General features: G+C 40.2%; 1 protein-coding gene across 1 annotated transcript in view; it reads right to left on the bottom strand.

The window, feature by feature from the left end:
• Nucleotides 1-7201: 7201 nt before the first annotated feature.
• Nucleotides 7202-19885, bottom strand: part of MLLT3 (MLLT3 super elongation complex subunit) — a 161335-nt gene continuing 148651 nt past the window's right edge. Inside the window, exons 11-12 of the mRNA XM_054987518.1 lie at nucleotides 19665-19736; nucleotides 7202-10190 (exon numbers count right to left, since the gene is read on the bottom strand). Coding sequence (XP_054843493.1) covers nucleotides 10059-10190; nucleotides 19665-19736 — 204 coding nt within the window. The 3' untranslated portion in view covers nucleotides 7202-10058. The remainder of the gene's footprint in view (nucleotides 10191-19664; nucleotides 19737-19885) is intronic.

The following is a 19885-nucleotide window of genomic DNA, read 5'->3' on the forward strand; positions in this document are numbered from 1 at the left end:
AAATCCAAAAACAAATCTTGATGTTCTGTGGTCCTACGTAAACAGTGAAATATGGTATTGAAGTCCCTCAAAGCAACTTAACTTCTTGGCTTGGAAGGAAGTTGTGGTTAAAGCATTGGTCTAGGATCTGGGGGACTCAGTTTCAAATCCCCATTGTGCGATGAAGCTACCTGCACAACCCTGGGCCAGCCACTGTCTCTCAACTTAAGGTATTCACAGGTTTGTTGTGATGGTAAAATGGAGGAGAGATAGACATGCCACCCAGAGCTCCTTGGACAGATGACAGGATAAATAAGAAAGCTTTCAGATTTTTCACTGGATTAGTGTTGCACTTTGGTTGCATGTTCTGCACAGAACAAAATAGAAAAAACAGTAGCTGGGAAAGTGGGGGAGCTCAAACATCCATCTTTGCCTGCTCCCCCCTCTTCCATGGAACTGCATCATTTGTCTGCTGAACTGACATTTATATGAGCAAGTAGTTGGATCACTTTGCAATCATAGTTGCCCAGTCCATATTGTACCTGCACAGATTCTGGTTTCCCATGTCAAACTTTAGCTTGCAAAGACTTCACTACTTGTCACAATACGAAGGCCAGCGCTGCAGTGTATACTTGCGCATGCAGCTGGTCCCAGCAGTGTAAGAACATAAGAAGTGCTCTGGTGGATCAAACCAGGGGTCCATCTAATTCAGCATCCTGTTTCACACAGTGGCCAACCAGTCGCCCTGGAGGGTCTACAAACATACTGGCGAAGTGCCACCTAAGCACTGGTATTTGGAGGTTAACTGCCTCTGAGAGTGGAGATTCCCTTTAGTTATCATGGCTAGTAGCCTCTGATGGACCCTTCCTCCATTAATCTGTCTAATCCCCTGCAGTGAAATAGGAAGCCTACACTCCTTGGGAATGTCATGTACACAATAAAGTGCACAGAGCTAGAATAGACTGTCTACAATTATTCACCAGACTGCCTTTATCAGTTAAGTGGTCTCAGCAAACACTCACATACACTTGAGCAACAACATCTGTTCAAGACCACCAACCAAGCCAAGCCATTGTGTTTTTTTAAAAAAAGTGAATATATCGCCACCATCTCCCAAGTGTGTCTCTGACTGAGCAAAGCAGTTCAACATACACCAACATGAAAATGCAAATTGCCTAGCATAACCCAACCCCAAGATATCCTGACCTTTGTGTCTTAGAGAACATGGGATGTGGCTCCTCCTGGGATGCCATTACAAGACCTCTTCCTGCTGGCTAGTCAAAATGGGCTACTCACTAGAATGAAGCAGCTTTCTCATACCATTAGGAAACTTCAGCTCTTGCACATTATTTTCTCAACACACCAAAAACGTCACTTTGACATTAAATATTTACACAAAACAGACACTTGCATGTATCTATTTACACTCAGTGCAGCTTTTACAATCTCATGGCAATGTCTGGAATCACATATTCTGTTTAGTCTGAAGATCTTTTAACATAAACAGCATTTTGCACAGAAAATGAGCATTTGTTTCCTATTTGTTGCACATGGTCCATACCTTTTGCCAAAAAGTAGCACTTCTGTTTTAAAGAGGTTCTAGGACCAGTAGTGAATGGACCAGCAATCTGGGCCTTCTAGGTACCAAGCTGGAACCAGCCCCACCATGGAGCTCACTGGATCATCTAGGATTACTGGCTCTTCTCTGCACTCAACCCTTTTCATGAACTTTTTACTTTCATACCCACTATTCCGACACGAGGAGGGAATCCCAACCCTTTGTCGTCAAGTGTCAACGCACACGCACGGGTTACAAACTTAAATGGTTTTATTTAACTTCTTCATACACGTAAGGAATCTCTACTCACAATTCTTCTAAATAACAAAAGGAGAGAGTGCATTTTTCATGCATAAAGGCACTTGATGGAGCTTTGTAGACCCAATGAATGTGGTGAAAAAAGAGAGATGACTTGCTCCTCTCCCTGCCGAGGTGTGAATGAACAAAAGCGGAAATGGCCTTAACAAGTTTTGGCAGGCTTTGAATGCCCCAGGAACTGAACCTGTGGGGTAAGGCACTACAACTCCCAAGATGCACTTCTCTTAAAACTATAGGCATACATTCTAGGTCTGGTACATATTGATTAATGTAGTCAGCTTGGTACATATTGATTAATATAGTCAGCTTGCTGCTGGAACAGTACACCCACTTACCTGCTTTCAATTGATTCTGATCTCAGGTTGCCTCTTGACCTGTGATTCTGATTTTGCCTTACTCACTTCATATGGTTGGATCTTCCCAACATACAACAGCACTTTCTCAAGTGCTCAGTGCAAACTTGGGTATCTAGGAAAAGAGGATTCTTTTTCAGACGTGCAGGTTTCGGTAGCAAAACTGGTTTAAGATTGTGTAACTTTTGGCAGAACTGTGGCCACTAGTTGAATATTGTATGCAACACAATTATAGATGAACATCACAATCTCCTCCACTCCCCGATTACAGTGCGTATACCATAGTTTGAGGCTTGCATTTTTAAGAAAAATCCTTGGGATAGTTTTAAGTTCCCAGGACATAATTCATACACAGATCCAGTCCTCCCGTACACAGGAGGAGAGAACAGTATCAGAGTGAACATGCACCTTCTACATGAAGGTGGGATACTTCCCCCCCCCCCCACCAAAGTGGCTCCTCTGTCCTACCTGACTCAGGACACTTCAAAATACAAATGGATTTCCCAAACACAAGTACTCTTAACTTGAAAAATGCACCCACTTCAAGCATAGGGCAGGCCATGGCTTTTCACTCCCATCCTCCCCACATGTCATTACTTGCAATCACCCCTGCATTTAGGAAAAATACATTGGAAGCAACTCATAAACAGAAAACTTTCTGGTCAGGGACTGATGCAGATGGCCAACTTGTGTGGCATTCTCATAGCTATATACCCACTTCTACAAGCTCCATTTGAAATTCAGCTGTAGATAATGAAGAATGAACTTGAAACAGGTTTCCCCCCTCCCCTCACATACAAAGTAGCATTTTAAAAAGTGCTTTGATGGGAGATTACTTTGCAGAGAAAATAAACTGGACGCAAAGGGGAGACATTGCTTTTTGAAAAATATATGCCCTCATTTCCCAATCCCCAACAACAAAACCTAATACCCCCTCCTCCAAATAATTTAACCATCATGCACAAAATCCCTGCCATGCCATGCCGCGAAGTGCAGAATTAGAGAGGCTCATGTATTTAAATGGTCTACTGAAAGCTCAGACTCACACAACCAAGTAAAATTATCCTGGAGGTTCTCCAGACGATAGCAGTTCTCCCTCCATGCTCTGTGACCAAGCTGTCTTACTGCATTTAACATCACCCCCTCTGCACCCACAGCAGACCACCCACTTAGACAGGAATACACAAACCACATGGGCTAGGAATGTCTGCACAGTGCCCAAATCAATATCGGCATTACAACCTTATTACTTGGACAGCCTGGCTTTTAGCACAACTCCCTTTGTTTTCTCTCTTTGGATTTCTCTCTCCCTGTCTTTCTCTGTTTCTTAAAAGTATGTATATACACAGCTTTCTCTTTGATTTAGTGGAATATATTTTAAAAGGGAAACAGTGACCAGACTACCTTCTTTTGATCAAAACCTTGGTTTCCACCAACATATTATTAGGATCATGTAATTGATAACGTCACAGTATTGACCTTGAGTTTATATTCTTGCCAAGTAGTAATAAAAGTTATCATAGGAGATACAGGGCATTTTTTAAAAAGTAGTACCATTTTTACAACAGAGATTAGAGCACAGAGCATAAGGGAACATGATACATAGTCCATTTAAGACCTAAAAGAAAGGAAATACATGCATTCTTTTCAGTTATGCATACAATGTAAAGAAAAAGAGCACAATATATTTGGAAGATGAAATCAAAACAAATCCTTTCTGCTCTGTACAACAGCAGATGCTAACTTACAGCCATTAATCAGTCCCTTAGGTTGCTTAAGGCTGATGTTCACAGCTCAAATCTCAGGTATTTGATTAATTCTCAGGATAATTATGTTTCTGCACACCTGGCTAAGCCAAATTAAATTTGCTGACACAGTTCACATCTAGTGTCAGATCTGTGTGCTCCATTGTTTCTGTCAGCGCAGGGATCTGATGTCGCCAGTGGTTCACAAACATATTAGAGGAAATCCAGAGAGTGGGCATTTGAGTGTTTGAAGGGGCTTTTACTCCTTACAAATCATTGTAATAAACCAGGTCCAAATTAGTTTTAGAAAGGCGAGGATTCGATTCTTCAGCAATACAGACACATCCCAAATCACTGTTTTATTGTCTGCCAATCAGCAGATTTCTTTACACAGCACATAATATAGTCTATTAAACTACACAGGGATTTTCTTCTTACAGGAAATTGTGTTGCGGCTGTGACAGTTACATATTTAAAATACTTACTATACAAACCTGGTTTTATACTGGTTTAACTGTCATGGCTCCCCCCCCCCCCCCGCAACCTGGGATCCTAATTTAATAATGCTATTTGAGAGCCCCTAAGCTCCTGCATGGAATTTACTGCTCTCCAGGCAGGTGAATGATGAGTAATCTAATCTGAGGCATAGTAATTTGGTCATGCATGGTAAAGTCCTGAGGTGGTAGAACAGATTGAACCACTTTAGACTACAAGGTGGTGGTTTGACATTTTTGAATGCTATTTAATGCTGAAACATCCAAGTAAGAAGGGAAGTAACTTATGCCTTCTCCTTGCTGTGTTCACTTTTTATTTGCAAGGTTTAACAGAGGAGAGCATTCTAAACATGATTCCCATTTGCATATGTTCAAGCCATTCTGCTACCCCAGAACTAGAGATGGGCATGAACCGGAAAAAAACTGAACCATGTCGTCTGTGGTTCGTCAAATTTCACGAACCACGAACTTTCACAAACCTGCCTCTGGTTTGCGAACCAGTTTGTTTGGTTCATGAAAACGTCACATCCAGGTCAGAAAATCATCACTTCTGGGCCAGCAGAAGGTCACTTCCAGGTCAGCAGAAGGTCTGCAGGAAGTTCAACCCATTGCCCAGGAAACTGATTGATTGGCACCAGGCTGTCTGCAGTGACGAACCAAAAAAACAAACCAAACGAACCAGCCTAACGTTCGTGGCAGTTCATCAGAAATGGGATCTGCCGAACCATGGTTCACGAACCATGAACCAGCCTGGTTCGTGCCTAATTTTGGTTCGTATTCCGGTTCGTGCCCATCTCTAACCAGAACCTAATATTTTGATGCATTCATGTAGCCTGTATTATAGACATCCAGCTTGGGAAATTCCTGAAGATGTGGAGGGGGGTCGGGATGCCTGGGAGGACAGAGTTTAGGGAGGGGATGAAGATCCATGGGGATGTGTAATACCAGAGTCTATCTTGCAAACTTGCATTTCCTCCAGCAGAACATAGCTCTGTAGTCTGGAGATCACTTTTAATTTTGGGAGAATTTCAGGCCCCGACTGGAGATTGGTAACCCTACATGCCTGTGACACATCTGCTGATACCAGTCTAAGTTGGGTTTTAGATTCCTTAGCACTAATTCCCAGAGCTGCTGTTGTGAAAATTTCCTTGATTTACAGGCAGATAAAGACTATAAACTTGCCTTTCTTTATTCTTTCTTCCAATGGATGCAGAAATGGTACTTACAAATGGCAGCTCCATTTTCTGACAAAAGGCTGTCATGCTACGAGGCAAGTTTTAATATTCGTAATGAAGTCCATTTTGTCCAGCCATGTAGTAAGGAAGGTTCAGACAAGGAAAGCATTTTGCACTTTCTGGTCTTTTAACTGCTCTTGCAGACAGCTTATTTTTAAAGAGATTGATGACTCTTCATACTGTTAAGGGTTTGTCATCACTTCCAGCAATAAATTTAATTTTTGCGTAACATACATATTTAGATTATAGACAGTAGTTGCTCTGTTCTATTTTGAAATGTGGCTCTCAGTATCTTCCACACACAGGACATATGGAGTGGTCACAAGTGACTGAGTCAAGAACAATAATCAGAGGCCTATACCAAGCCAGCTTTGCAGGAAGGAAGGCAGTCAGCTATAAAGCACAGAGGAAGATTGGGTGAAATCAGAATTGCTGAAAATACACTGCACATTAATACATGTAAGGAAGCAGATAGAAGAAAAAGCACTAAGCCATGAAAATAGAACTCAATATGCTCTCCTCAACTAAAAGATTTGTAAAATACAACTACATAAATCGAGTACTTCTGTAACTATGGTCAATGTTCAGTGATATGTAAAGCATAACAATTTTCTCCAGGATGTACCCATAATTTCTTCCCTGTTCAGATGAATGTTGAAAAGAAAGATCACTTTAAAATATAGTAGTGCGCCTTGGTATGTACTGCAGGGCCAAATAAATGTTAGTTTAAATGCTTGGTTACAACCAGCAAGCATGTATCTGACTCCACTTTCCCTACCATAAACTCTAGGTATTTGTGTCCTTACATGACAATATTCTGTTGTTTTTGTACTCCTTCTTCATGTTGGCTATCACTAGGAGACACAGAAAATTGTAATGTCAAAATATAATGTTGTGGTGGGGAAAGAGAAGCTGGCCATTCAATTGCCAGTTTCAGTGGTAGTTGCTCTTTTCAAGTAATGTCTGGTATAATCCAAAGCATTTCAATAAGATACTCAAATACTGGCATACTTTAGTTATACTTTATGGTACGGCACTAACCATGTCCCTTTTTGGATTATTCAGATTTGTATGATAAATCCTTTGTCTGTTTTCATTCTATTAATTTCAGCTTAGCATTATATAAAATCCTGGACAACTGAATCTTTCACAGCTGTTAATTTGAAGAGACAGAGGGAGAGAGGGGGAAAAGACTCACCCACACACACCCTTGGACTCGAAATCTCTGCTTATTAATTCCAGATACATGGCAAAGGACTATGGTACTCTGCATATGCTTCAAGGTACCCTCCTTTGTATCATCACAGGTCCCAGGTCTGAGCTGCAGCACTAAAGGTACATCCCTGAGGCTGAGCTCCTACTAAGATGAATACTGCTCATTTGCTGAAAGAATAATATAACTGGTGTCAGAGTTAGGCATGCATGCTGTAATGTTTTAACTCGCCCTAAACAAACAAAAATCCTTGTTCGCACAGCTGAGAGGCTGGTTTTTTTGTCAGAGAAATATGACTATATGAAATTAATTGAAAAATGATTTATTTTGTTTCAGCATACAAAATAACTAAAGGTAATTTTTTTTTAAAAAAGGACACCACTTACCAGCTCTTATTCTACCAGAATTTTGTGGAAAACACCCTTCACTTTCAACACACACAAATGCAGCTGAAATGTGTTTATTCCATCTTCAGTCTCATCCAACTAGAGAACTAACATTTTTATAAGGATGACTGATGAGCTACATGCAAGTCAGAGTTAAGAGTCTACTGTAATTGCAGTAATCTTCCCTTTACATAGTTAAACCCCTCCACCCCCACAAATTCTGTACATCAGCTACTATATTTTTGTGGCTCCAAGGACTTATTTTGTCAGTTATTAAAAACACAAAATTTAAAAAAAACTTGTGACTTTCCAATATCTATTCAAAAGTTATGTGGGGCTGTGCTCCTTCCAACACCCTCTTAAGAGTTTTTGCCACAAAATTTAGTTAGAAAAGTCAAAAATGGACACCAAAAAGTACACGTTTTGCATTGAACTGAAAGGAAACATGTCAACTGTGTGCCATTAAAAAAAGTGAAAGATAGCCTTTAGATTTTCAAACATTTCATATAAAAAATGTTGACAAAAATGTAAAAAACCCAAATACCCCCATCCTCCACATTTCAACATCACATCATATGCTTGATGTCAAGAGATTTCAAAAACCTCCCACCCCTTCCCGTCCCACCCAACAATTGCACATTAATTAACATGTGGACTTAAAAAGAACATAACGCTTCAAGTATGTTTCATGCCAATCATCAATAAGATTCATAACATTACTGAAGAAAAGTACACTTGTTCTTTCGGAAGCCTGAGAAAGACTTTCCATAGATTATGGTCAAACAACATTTTAATTTAAAACAAACAGACACACACACACACAAAAGGAAATCATTTCTTTGGACTTAAAGAAACAGTGTTAAGAATTCCCATTTGATTATGAAGGAACACCTCCTAGATGGAACCTTGTATTATGCGGCTGCACGAAAATATGTGCATGGAATAAACTCTCATATGCTACTGTAGATTGACTGTGTAGCTACAGAGGATATCTGGCAAAGAAGCAGACTGGAAATATACTGGTCTCTCCAACACAGCCTTGTCTGAAGGATGGTAGGTCCAGCAGACCCAACTATTTCATAAGCATATTTCATTTGGCCAAAACAATTAACAGTGTCTAGGAAGGAAAACTCTCCTCCCAAACCTTCTCTTTGTAAAGGTTCCTAACTTGTTTTAATGAACACATTTGTGTCTCATTTTAATTCAAAAGAAATACTTCTGGAAATTACGGATGCTGGCTTTACTGGTTAAGCTATTAAGTTCCTTCTGGTCGATTAAAAAAGTGCCCTCAATTAAGGGGGCAGCATATTTATTTTAACAATTAAAACATGTTTAATATGGTTACCTAAAAAACCCACAGATGGCAGGTGTTGCCTTAGAAAAAGCATTCTCTCCCACATGAGAGGGACTACCCCTTCTAAGGAGTTGTTCGTGGTGACATATGAGTGCACCAGCTAAAAAAAAGAAAGCAGGCTTTATTGTCTTTTGAACTATTGTTTATTCATACGCAAAGTCATGTAGATTTAACTGATGAATCAATTAAAAGTCATAAATTAATCAACTAATGTCTTCTATTGGGTGACAGCCCTGCTGTAGAAGCATGTAGGGTACACCAAACAAGTGCTGAAAACTGCAAGTTGTTTCTCAATGTGTTGTCTGACAACAGTTTAAAAGGAAAAAAAGTTTTAATTTAACAGGTAGAAAAGAGCCAAAATCTAAATAGACCATATGCTGTAGGATCACAAAAAAAATATACTTTTGTAACAAAAGATTGGACTGCACATCTGGGCAGCTGAGTGGTGGAATGCTGAGCAATAAATGCATCCAAATTAAGGATTTTCTGTAACAATCCCATAAGAAAACTGGACTGGTGTTCCTGTTTTAATGGCAGTCCTCAGAGTGCCTTCACTTCTGTAGATATCTAATGCAACATTTTTAAAGAACAGACACAAAGATGTCGATGGCAAACACAACATTGGGTTCAGGATAGCAGACGGTAACACTTCTCTTTAATAAAAGTCCTAATGTTTTATTGACTAAGGCTAGAAAGCAAGTCATGATCCTATTTGGTGCATTTTCTACCATGGTCCATGATCAATACACGATTACAGCCCGGGGACCCATTCTGCTGCAGCAGATAGAGCATAATAAAAAAAAGAAAAGGAAGTCGGGCCACTTTTGGCCCCCTCCCTCTGTCTGTATCTTGTTCCTGGAGGCCATGGAAGTGGGAAACAAGTTCCTTCTTTTAAAAAAAAAAGTGAATAGTAAAGGGTAAGAAGAAAGTGGCAATGAAAGGAGAGTAAGGTCAAAAGGCTTGTGACGGTGGCGGCGCGCTGCATCAAAGGATCGTAAGCAGTACACGAGGACTCGTAACATCTGGTAGTGTCATTCCCTCAAGGACTTTAGAATATACGTATGCAATAATAAATAGATCAGTTATGTAATAAGGCAGTGTGTTGAACATGCATTCGTCTTGTGGCCTGGAAAACCACAGAGAGATACATGATACCATACACATTCATTAAGTGTTTTTTTTTTCAAGGCTATCCAGGCTAGCTCTTCCAGAGCATTTCCTTGGTGAGAAGAGCAATCCTCTGAGGCTTGTCACTTTTCTTCTCCTTTATCAAGAGATGATGACTGGCTTTAACAAAAAAAATAAAGCTGAATAGAGTTGGTTGATTTTTTTTTTGCCATTTTGGTTGCATCACTCTGAATGTTTTATTTCTTTTTTTAAAAAGAAAAATATTACAGTATTTTGATGCAGCCATGTTGTGTCCTCAGGATGCCCCAGATGTTTCCAGGTAACTCTGTAATTTTCTAACTGTAGTTTTGTCCAGTGAACAAAGGTCAAAGTCAAAGGTTGTGTTTGTGATATGAAAATGTCCCGTTTCTTCTATGAGGTTTACAATCTGTCATTAAAAAATAAGAAAAAGACAATGTTACAATTTAAATTCTGATTTTCCATGGAACATATAAGATGAACCTCTCCTCCCTGGTGCCATGGTCTAAGAAGGCCGAACTCTAGATGCTATCAAATCTCTGAAGTAAAAAGCTGGACCCCTTTTGATTGTGGCACCTTATTTATTGAACACCTTTATCAAGTGAAGTCTTCCATGCTTCAACATCATAAAATATAAGAAGGTACTGGATTATTTATTCTGGCGAGAATTTGAAGGGTGATAGGCCTAAACTTTTTGGGATCTCATCACTATTTGTTTGCCAAAGATTTTTGTTAGTGATATTGTTAGATATATTTTAAATTAAAAATAAAACTCAAACACTTTCAATAAGATTTTTCCAACACGTAATCCTGTTTAAATGTGGATTGTCAATTCGAACAGAATGCCAATATGGCTCATTTTATATACTAATAGCCAAGTGGCAAAGACCTGAGGATTCTTAAATCCAGAGACTGGAGCCATGAATGGACAAGACAAATCTTCCTACACACCTGAAAAACACCTGAGGTTTGCAGAAAAATCAGAAATTAAAAAATATATAGAGACATGGGTTTTTTTTAAAAAACCTAAAATGATAAAAGAAGCACCTGTAGCTTTTAACCAGATGCCCTCAGTGGCGTTGCTAGGCAACCATAACAATTCAAGCGGTATTCCAGGCTTGGTTTCTGTCAGGAAAAAGCAGAGGGAGGGGGCAGGGCCCTTTCCAGAGCTTTGAGAGAGGACTTGTTGGGGCTATGTCCAGAAGCGACCACTGGGTAACCAGATACCATAAGACTTGCATGTCTCAGGCAGATTAGCAACTTGCTATTGTTCAACAGCAGATCCTCCCACAACTAAAACCAATGTAGTGTAGTGGTTAGAGTTTCAGAGAAGGATGTGGGAGACTGAGATTCAAATCACTGCTCTGCTGTGGAAACTGACTGGAGGACTTTGATCCAGTCACACATTCACAGCCTAACTTATTTCTCAGGGTCATTGTGAGAATAATATGGCAAGAAGAATGATGTAAGCTGCTCTGGGTCCCACTTGTGGAGAAAGGCAGTATATCAATGAAGTAAATAAATAAATATAGGTGAAGATGGGGGGGGGCAGATAAAAGGTAAGTTGTTTAGTGGGTTTGAAGAATAGAAGGATGTATGGAAAAATAAGAATATGGAGCATATTGCCAAGGGATAATGAAGGTAAGCATATGGATGCTACCAGGAGAAGGGAAAAAGGAAACAATGTGGGGAAGGGGATACAGAGAAAAGTGAAATACCCCTGCAAGTCCTTGCAGGTTTCCCACCATGCACCATACAACAGGGTTGTAGAAGAAAGGCTGCTGAGGGGGGGAGGGGAAAAGGTGAAGAAAGGGGGATAAAGGTGGGTGAGAGAGAAGGAAAGAGAGAAAGGGGGAGAGGCTATGGAGGCAGGGAAGAGAAGGAGGACAGGAGATGCTCCCCCTTGCGGGTCCCCCACTTGTCTACTCTAATGATCCATTTCAACTGGCTGTCACTGTCCAGGATCTCAGAGGCTTTCCTAACTTGTTTTTGTTATTGGAGATGCTAAAGATACAAACCAGAACCTAGCACTGTGCCATGACAACCGCTCAATGAACTTTACCATTAATATCTTATGAGTAGAGAAAATATTTTTACAGGTCCACTTAAACAAAACCATTTGCAATGATCATTGCATGACATGAAATTCTGCAACAGATGCCCAAGTCCCCCCCCACCCCCAGTAGATGGATCCTGGATTTGGCTTCAACTTCACCCAGAGGTCTTTTCCTCTGAATTGAGCTGTGCTCATTAAGTCTTCAAAAAAGAAAATGTGCACATGCTGTTTTGGTTCAATTGGTCATTTTCAGCTGGGCAAGAAAATCTCTGACTACAGCCCTTACTTTGAATAAAGCACCAAATGGCTTAATCTATTAAATATACTATAGTTGCAAGACCATCAGAGTTAGTTTCTAAAAATGAAGCTCACAGATACATAGCAAAAATTTCTTTTAAAACTCTTATGTCTTTCAGAAGACTAAATTGTCCTCTTTCCATTATAGAGAGAAAGGAATGAAAATAAAGTAAGGTTATGAACTGTATTACCTATAAAGATAGAGCACTGAATCAAGAAGAAAGGAAAAATGATCAACATGAGGGGGAAGTATCCTTTAAATCACAGTTCTCCTCTCCAATGCTATAAAGCAATACAACCTTATTTGCAAATGCTTCAGAACAGAATTGCAATGGATTAGGAAACTACAAGGACAGACATGTGTTACTTACAGAGAGTGAAATCCTAAACAGAGTTACTCCAATCTAAGCCCACTGATTTCAACTCTGTTTAAGACTGCACATTTAAGGTGGTATTGCTCAAAAACAGTTGCATTCCCCAGTCACACTCATTTAAAATTCATTTCTGCACCAACTGTATTCCACCTACAGCAATCATTCTTCCTCCTTCGTTCTGCAGCCCACTGTGATGGACAGGACTGGCTTCAGCTATGCCCCTCCTGAGAAACCAATCAACGAGAGAGGGCAGAATACTGAGCCAGGGATAGTTGGAGTCTGTTGGACAGAGTGAGAGGGGGGAGAAGGGTTTTGGATGCTGCTGAGAGAAGGCAGCAGAGAAACTTGATGGCTGATAACACAAACTGTTTGATCCTGGAGTATTTATAAGTTTAAAACATTCACTCCTAAGTTCCATCTTGTAAATAAAGTTTCTTTTTGTTTTGTTTAACCATGGCCGGCTTGAAATAGTTGACTGAGGGAAAATATCAGACACAGAGACCTCAAATGCTCTGGTCACATTAAACAGGCCAAGTTTAAGTAAATGGTGGCAACATATATAGGGAAAATAATCTCCAAGTTCCCTCTCCCAGTAGCCCTGGGCAGCAGCTGGGTGAAGGGAGGTAAATAGAAGGAAAGAACTGCTTTTCTGGTGAAGCCTCTGGAAAAAGAGAGATGGGACCCTGCGAGGATTTGGGTCAGGGCTCTGTGTCTGCTAAATTGGAGGCTAGTCAGGTGGCATGTGGTGACCAGCCCTTACCTGAGAGGGAAGCCCCAAACATGTGAAGGGAGGTTTAGGGTGGGTAGCTGGATATGTGAAAGGCAGGGGTCTGCCATACCCAGTAATTCACTGATGCCACTAATAGATATGGGCATGAATTGAAATATGAATCAAATTTCGTGACAAATCAGGCTGATTCATGTTTCGCGAAATGTGTTTCGTGGGGCCCCGGTTTTCACGAAATTCACAACTTTTGGGGCCGATTCATTTGATTAATGAATGGCGATGCCAAACAGGCTGGCACTGATCCATTGATTTCCTAGGCAACATAGGCCTAGAATGTCTGCAGACCTTTTGTTGCCATTGGAAACCCCAATCTGAGCCCACATAACCTTGATAGGCAGCTCTCCCTGCCAACTGGAAAGCTTCCATTCTGCCCTATATAGCAAGGAGCAGGGGGGTTAATCCCCTAGACAACTGAGGAGATGGGTCTTCTGTAGCTATGGGAACACCAATCTCATCCCTCCAAACCCTGTTAGGCAGGTCTGTCTACCAACCAGAGACTTTCTGTTCTGCTCTATGTGAGCATTTCTTATATAAGGCACAGCTCTCTGCCTCGAGCTTTTCAGTTCCAGTAGACAGAGGGAGAGGGAGGACCTGTTGCTGGGATTTGGAGTGAGAGAGTGGAATTAGGAGCATTTGGTTGGATTTGCTGCTGCTTTAAAAGAGACTGAAAAGCCTCTTATTTTCAGCGCTTGGCCTTGCTGGGAAGGTCATTGGATGAGGGTGCCTTCTTTCCTACACCCCACCCAACCCCAGTCTTAGGGCATTGCCTGGCTCTGGGACCTAGCTTGAATGAGGCTTACTTTTTTTTCTTTTTAATTTTCTTTGCTTATATTTTTATTTAGAGCATTTGTTCTTGCTGGCTTGTAGGGTGAGGGTGGGTGTAGGAGAGCCTGCTGAAGTCTCCATGTGAGTTTGTCATCTCTGGGTATGAAGGGGGCCATTGCAGTGCCCTGGGTTCTGACGAATCACAAAACTAAAAAATCGTTTCGCGAAACAGGATAATTTCATGAAAGTTCGTGATTCATGGAATGCAACGAAACACGAAATGCTTGTTTAATTTTTTCTCCATTTCGTACCCATCTCTAGTCACTAAGCAGTCAGTAATTATGGTATATTCTTTAGTTGTAGCTCTTCATTGCACACAAGGCAACAAACCACCTCTATTAGATCGTTTGTCTCCCCAAAGGGTTCCTCTTACAAATGCTAACTGGATTTTCTCATATTTTCCCCCTTTATTTGATAGAAACTGAAAAGAAGAGAAAGGGATGGAAGCATCTTACTTACTTTCCCTTTCCCTATTTTTAGTAAATGGGAAAAATGAACTGAGGGGATTGCTAACCAGTAGAACCAAGGTATGCTCATATCCTACCCCAAAATTTGTTAGTCTTATAGGTGCTATTGGAGTCTTGCTATTTTCTACTGTAATAGAACCAAGTTCTTAGAACTTCAAGCCCGCAGGTGCAGACAGGAGGGGGCAGGTATTTTGAAGTATGAAATGAGGGCATGGAGGAGGAACAGCCTGTGTGAAAAATAAGTTTACTTGCACAGAATTAGAAAAAGGCAGGAAAACTGGATTAAACGAGTCTGGGATATAGCATAACTTTCTAAACTGATTGAGTTGATTAGACTGACAGCCCAATTCATCAGCCTCATTTTTTAGTTAGTTGAAAATCTTTAATTTTTGGAAGAGAGAATTCTATTTACATTTTGATACTTTCAATTGTGCAATCTTTTTGTAATAGAGCATAAATGAGTGCAAATGAAATGTTATGGTACCAGTAGTAGCATCTGATTATAGTAAGTATCATAGACTTGGAGTTTTCTTGACTCACTGAAAATGGAAAAGGACACCTTAAATTGTTCCATGGATTTATAGAAATGTTAATAAGATACGAGCTTTCATGAAATTTATATTATATATAGATATATATTAAAATAATACAATCTTATACATAAGAAATAAGAGTGCTAGCAGGCAATTCAAAGGAGGCAACAAAGGATATTGATGGAATGTTTAACCACGCAGTCTTGTGCACACTTACCCCAGTTTAAGCCCACCAAATCAATGAACTTAAACTGGAATAACTATGCACTGTAAATATACGCTCAATGATTTTGGCTATTTATTTCCAGCTGCCATATTTCATATGTTTCTGGATTACCAAGAGGTAATAAAATTCCAATCAATATAAAACATAAAACACTGCCAAAAATTAACTGACCAACCTGCTGAGAAGCACCATTTTTAAAACGGCCACCCACTCATATTGTGATGTAACCTTCACTTAATAGCAGTGGTTTGTGTTGCAACTATAGCTACAATAATCAACGGCTAATAAGGAAATAATTCAAGGTTTCCCTCTGAGAATGAAGAATGTAATCCCATTTGCTGATGTATTTTTCACTTCACTACAACTTAATAAACCGAAGTTTAGAACAACTCAGAAGTTTCTTTTAAAAAAGGAACTATATTGGATATGCGTGTTCTTGTAATAGTGCCAGAATCCGGCTTTCTTCTAACTCCCACAATAATAAATTTTAGGAATTCAAAAGCAGTTAGGAAGTGTTAACAGATGCATTTTTAAGCTATGCAGCATTCTTAAAGGAAACAAGAAATAAAATCTCATTTGTTGATCGCTATCTATGCTTTTAAAACTCCTAGCTAAGAGCAACGTGAACATTTGAACTCCATTTTTCATCCTGGTCTCTTAGAAATACAGTGTCAAGGCCACCTGGTACATTTGAGCAAGATGCCCCCCCTCTAGTTTTAATAGTGGCACAAAATATATCAAGATATAGCCAAGAAAGCTTTAGGGGCATTCTTGACCACCTGCCAAAGGGAGTTATGTTAATGCTTTTCATATTACCACTCACATTCTTAATCTATTGAAAAACATTGGGGGGAAAGATTTAAGATTAAAGCTGTCAAGATTTCTGATTGCTAATGTAAAATACTTTAACTGGAGAATCAAGAAGTAAGGTCTAAGGAAATCTTATTTGTTCTTGATAAGGAATGGTGCACTTTGTTGTTTTAAAGTACCCTTCTGTTTATACACTGTCACTTCCACTTCAATTTCACTGCCATCTATCATATTGTAACAATTTAGACTTCTTTACAGAACAAAACATATATGAGGGCTGAAAAACCTTTAAGACAGACCTTTTACAGGTTTACTAGGCGGTCTTTTTTTTTTTTTAAAGATATTTATCATTACTGGATTGGTCATAAAACAGAATTCTAGTTTACTCTTTGCAACCTACCAATTTAATATTAGGTTAGAAGTAACTATTGCCATCTTGCAAGTCAAAAGTGGAGTAAGAACTAGACTTAGCTCTCCTTAACATTTTAGCCCTTTTTCGGTTATTATGTGCCTGGTGCATGTTTGTCCAATCTGTGCACGTTTGTCCAATATGTGCAAACATAATCCCTGAAAAGGGCTACTATTTCACAGCCTACCTACTAGCTCAGAGCTCATCTGAAGTTAGGAAATCAAACTTTCATGTGCTGGATTCCAAATGCTGCCTGCTTTAAGTAACAGTCTTCCTTCAAAGAGGAAGGATTCATCCACCAGAGGAACTCATTCTTTAGCAAAAGGGATCCAGGCACAAGGATTTTATGTATCATGCCTATCAATATATCATTTCCATGATGCCTAAGTGAAAAGAATGGAAACTTTGATCCTATTTTCTGAATGCCCCCACTGAACAATTAATGTGTATGATCAATATGAAGTGCAGGCTCCTAAAAAGAACAAGGACCATATCACTCATTACATTTTTAAGCATACGTTTAAGTTTTATTTTAAGTGTATACTTATCATTCAGATATACTTGTTAGAGAACTAGAACTGACTCTCTGCTAAGCATGCTCTTATAAATCTTAGGTTTGTTACTGTGAATATGTCAAACAGTCCCAAAATTACCATAATTGCTAATGATATATAAAGGGTTACGTTTAGGGGTGTGCACCCGAAAAAGCTTCAGAAAAACCCGAAATCCGAAGCGGCGTGCCAATTTGGATTTGGGTTTTTAAGTTGCTGTGGCACACTCCGTAAAGATTCGGAGCATACTGAAGTGATGGGGGAGGGGGAGGTCCACCCTCACCCCACCCTTAAACTCCCATCCCCACCCCACTTACTTGGTCAGGCGGAAGGCTGGAGCCAATGCTGTACTGGCTGGCGGAGAAGGCCTTCCCTGCTGCTGTCGGCGCGCAGCTGCGGCTGTTGCAGCTGGCTGGCAGAGAGGGCCTTCCATGCCACCATTGCTGCACAGCCACGGCAGACGCAGCCAGCTGGCCAGCAGAGAGGACTACCACCGCCGGAGACCAGTGGGGAGGCAGGAGGGCCACCTCTTCCAGCACAGTGCCATGTAAGTGGGAGTGGGGGGGTAAGGGTTGGGAATGGGAAAGTTTAAAGGGCCCTACTGCTTGCAAAGAGGCCCTTTAAACTTAACCCCTGGGCCCCTGAAGCTTCCCGAAGCATTACGAATGCTTCAAGAAGCTTTGATGTGGTATTTCCGAATCAGGGCCAGAATGCTGGCCCCGATTCAGAAATATTGAAGCTTTCCAAATTGGGCCCAATTTGGGTATTTTACCCGAATCGGATACCCAAACTACACACCCCTAGTTAAGTTAATAAAACACACAGAAAAGATTGTTTTATATATATTGTTTTGTTTACTCAATGTATGTTGTCAAGAATGTAAATATCTCCTGTTTCATGTCAATTTTGCAAACAAAATCTATAACTTATTCCTAGTACTTTAAAACCAGTTCTTGACTATTACACACAAAAAAGCGGGGAACCCACAGGAACTGTGTGTGTGTATGTGGGTGGGGGGGGTTTCTCATTTTCTTCTCCCCTTCCATGTGCTCTTCTCCCTTTCCTATCTCTCCCACAGCCTCTTCTCCTTCTCCTGCTTCCTTCTCTCCCACCCACTGTTCTCTGTCTCCTACTCTTTACTTTCCCCCTTCCTCCCCCAGTAGACTCTCCCCTATGTCCCAGTTGCATGGTGTTGGCTGAGCTGGGCCAGGTTGCACAGTGGGGAAACTGCAAGGACATGGGGTGGGGAGGGTAACTTCACTTTTCTCTGTATCCCCCTTCCCCACATTATTTCCTCTTTCTCTCCTCCTGGCAGCCTCCATATACTCACCTTTAGTACCTCTTGGTAACAGGTTCGCTTTTCTGTACATCCTCCTCAGCTTCAAACCCACTAAACAATTTACCTTTTATCTTCTCCCTCAGCTTCACCTATATTTCTTAAATAATTTCATTTACATACTACCTTCCTCCACAATGGGGATCCAAAGCAGCTTACATAATTCATCTTGCCTGCCTCCGAATTATCCTCACAACAACCCTAAGAAGTAGGATATGCTGAGAGTGTGGGACTGGATCAAAGTCATCTGAAATTCTATTCTGAAATTCTAACCACTACACTACAGTAGTTTGGGGAGGGGGCTGCTGTTAAACAGTAGCAAGCAGCCAGGTCTGAGTGGGTCATGTACGTTTGGTATCTAGTTATCTAGTTGTTGCGTCTATGCCTGGCCCCATCGAGTCCTTCCTTGAAGGCCAAAACAGCCCTGGAAAGAGCCCTGCCCACTCCCCTTGCCTTTTCCTGACAGGAACCAAGTCTGGAATACTGGTTGAAGCGTTATGGCTGCCTAGCAACAGCTACTGAAGGCATCTGGTGCTCCTTTTACCATTTTGGGTTTTTATTTTTTAACCCACTCCCAGTGTATTTTTTTCAGATTTTTCTGTGAACCAGGGGCATTTTTCAGGTTTGTAGGAAGATCTGTCTTGTCCGTTCGTGGCTCCAATCTCCAGATTTAAGTATTCAGGGATCAGGGCCATTTCACTATTAGTATATAAGATAGAATCTGAAGCAGCCTTAGGTACAGATAGTGAAACATCAATTTTTAACCCTCTTGATTATTTGGAGGGTTTTTTAAAAAAAAAATCGACATTAAATGTCCTCACATTCTTATGGTGAAACAAAAGAAGCTGAGCTTTGCCACTGAATAGCGACCATATTCAAAATATTAACTTCGTGAACAATCCCTAAAAAACAAATCCTGTATGATTTAAACTTCAACACAGCTAAAGATAAATGAATTTAATTTTTAATGCTCTGATTTAATTTAAAAATTCGTAATTCTTTCACTTCAGTCACTTGGCAAACTCAGGAGAATTATCAGAATATAAAGCCAGCTGCAGTAGGGCAGAGAAAAATATCAAGATGTTCTATTATTTTGAGTACAAATTGAACTTATTAAAGCCTATATTGTTGGATTATTAATGTCTAGACACTACCAGAACAAATCTAGGTTCTTGGAAAAATTCACTATGTTTAATACAGAAAACTTCTCACCTGTTGTAGTACATGTCTTTCCCTTAGTGTCATTAACCTTCTGTGGAGCTCAACTAATTCATCAAGATATGCCTAAAAATAAGTTGGCCAAAATTTGAAACAAAACACACCTTGTTAAGTACTAAAACTTGTGTCACAAACACATTTGCACCATCATAGTGTATTGTCTGTAAATGTTAGAGTGAACGCACAAACAATCTTTGTACAGTGTAAACTTGCTT

The sequence above is a fragment of the Eublepharis macularius genome, chromosome 8 (assembly GCF_028583425.1).
Source record: "Eublepharis macularius isolate TG4126 chromosome 8, MPM_Emac_v1.0, whole genome shotgun sequence".
Lineage (NCBI taxonomy): Eukaryota > Metazoa > Chordata > Lepidosauria > Squamata > Eublepharidae > Eublepharis > Eublepharis macularius.